Genomic DNA, 1,816 nt, shown 5'->3' with positions numbered 1-1,816 from the left:
TGGTGTCAGACTCGCCATGGGGGGCAGGCTGAGGGGCCCCGGATATGGGGGTGACTGGGGGGTGGGTTCCAGCTAAGCCGGCAGCAGGTTCCTCCTGGAACAATGCGCACAAAAGCACAGAAGGGCCTGGAAGGCTCAGCCCCTGACCGAGGTGGGCCAAGCAGGTTGTGGGACTGAGTGTGAATGTGGGTCCCAAGTGTCCCCCTTCACATCTGAACTTCGGTCCACAGTGAGGCAGGCCCCTCGGTTCCCTCCCAGGAGAGGGGCTCCTGTGGGCTGGAAGCTCCTGGCCACAGCAGCCCTACTGGGCTGGGACCTCCCCCAGGCCCCTCCGCTCAGGGCTGCCCGTGAAGGGGGCACCGCTGGGCAAGCTGCTTCCTGCTCCTGGCTGGGAAGAGGGGACCCAGGCAGGGCTTATAGGGCCACCTGGACCCAAGTGTCGTGCTGCCCAGGAGGGGACAGCAGAGCCACCAGGCCAGAAGCCTTCCCTAGCAGCTGGAAAGGAGTGACTCCATTTCGGGAGGTCGAGTCCTTGGAGGGCGGCTGCAGAGTGGGAGGACTCCGAGCCTTGGAGGTGGGGACGAACCAGCACCACCAGAGAGCAGGGGAGGCCTGGTGCCCGGGCTGCCCGCCCAGCTCTAGGTGGCCTCCCGCTTACAGGAGTTAGTACAAGGAGGCGGACAAGTGAAGGGTAAGGCGTATCAACTTTTAATCTTAAAGAAATTTACAATAAAACACATCACACAGTGCAGGGACGTCACGCGAGAAGCCAGGCCAGGCCACCCCACCTGCGGTCCTTCCAGAACGGCCCAGGCACCAGGTCACCCGCCTGGCCCGCGCAGGGCCAGCCTTAGTGTCCCGCAGCATGTGGACAGGACGGGACAGCCGGCACCATGGCTCCTAGTTCCAGGGCCCTCCAGCCCGCAGCTGTCACGGGGCCGGCCCCAGGGCCCCCATGGCAGCGGTGCCCGGCAGGCCAGGGTCACTGCAAGAGAAGTCCGAGGTCAGACCAGACTGCCCAGACCTGGCTGTGGGTGGTTTGAGTTGCTCAGGGGAGGCCCCCTCGTGCCAGCAGTCCGCCTGGTGGGTGAGGAGCTATGGGGCTAGCATCCCTGGGGGGAGGGCCAGGGCCTGTGCACACTCACGTTAGCGGTAGCGTCTTCCAGGCCGCTGCTGCCGCTGTCGTTCTCCACAGAGAGCGTCTCTGCCGGGGCCGCCCTGGAGATGAAGCAGAGACAGTCTCACCCCGGGCGGCCCCACGGCAGGGCCTGGCTTCTGCCATGTCTGTGGCCTCGCCTTGTCTGCAGCCCTGGACTGGGCGGGTGGGCCCGGTGGGCCCAGGCCTACGTGAGCCTGCTCGGCCTGGCCCTGGCCACGGAGCCACTGGCACGGCCACCCGGACTGCAGGGCCTAAAGCCTGCACCCCTGCCCCAGGCTGGGCTGCACCAGCCCACCAGGCCCAGAGGAGACCGAGGGTGAGAGAGCAGCGAGGGGCCGGGCTGCTCAGCATGGTGGGTGCCTGGGGTCTTCCCGTGGCCGATGTGCAGTCTGTGCAGGGGTGGGTGCACAGAGCAGGGCTGTCCTGCCCCACCTGGTGACAGGAGCCTGCGGTTGGGCCACTGCCTCACCCAGACCTGCCCACAAGGGCACAGCTTGGTGATGAGGGCACCTGCGATCCTGTGTGTCGTGGGGCCTCACCGTGACGGGCCTGACTGAGAGGGCTGGGGGGACAGGCTGCAGGGCCCCGTGGGCAGAGGGCATGTGGCCTGAGACCTCTGAGGAAGGACTGGGGACCACAGAGCAGCCACGGCCCGAT

The 1,816-nt window shown here is 66.8% G+C and overlaps 2 protein-coding genes across 11 annotated transcripts in view; one reads left to right on the top strand and one right to left on the bottom strand.

Moving 5' to 3' along the window:
- XRCC3 (X-ray repair cross complementing 3) overlaps nt 1-1,816 on the top strand; it is a 20,453-nt gene that overhangs the window by 12,414 nt on the left and 6,223 nt on the right. The gene's annotated exons all lie outside the window — the stretch shown is intronic.
- KLC1 (kinesin light chain 1) overlaps nt 686-1,816 on the bottom strand; it is a 42,161-nt gene continuing 41,030 nt past the window's right edge. For all 3 annotated transcript variants that reach the window (XM_006160055.2, XM_006160059.2, XM_006160060.2), the window contains 2 exons: nt 1,146-1,218; nt 686-985 (listed from right to left, as the gene is read on the bottom strand). In XM_006160055.2, the coding sequence (XP_006160117.1) occupies nt 983-985; nt 1,146-1,218 (76 nt within the window). In that variant the 3' untranslated portion in view covers nt 686-982. The remainder of the gene's footprint in view (nt 986-1,145; nt 1,219-1,816) is intronic.

This window comes from Tupaia chinensis, unplaced genomic scaffold (genome assembly GCF_000334495.1).
Source record: "Tupaia chinensis unplaced genomic scaffold, TupChi_1.0 Scaffold000671_2, whole genome shotgun sequence".
Taxonomy (NCBI): Eukaryota; Metazoa; Chordata; class Mammalia; order Scandentia; family Tupaiidae; genus Tupaia; species Tupaia belangeri.
Note: the sequence above shows the minus strand (reverse complement) of the source record. Positions and strands in the feature narration are given on the sequence as shown.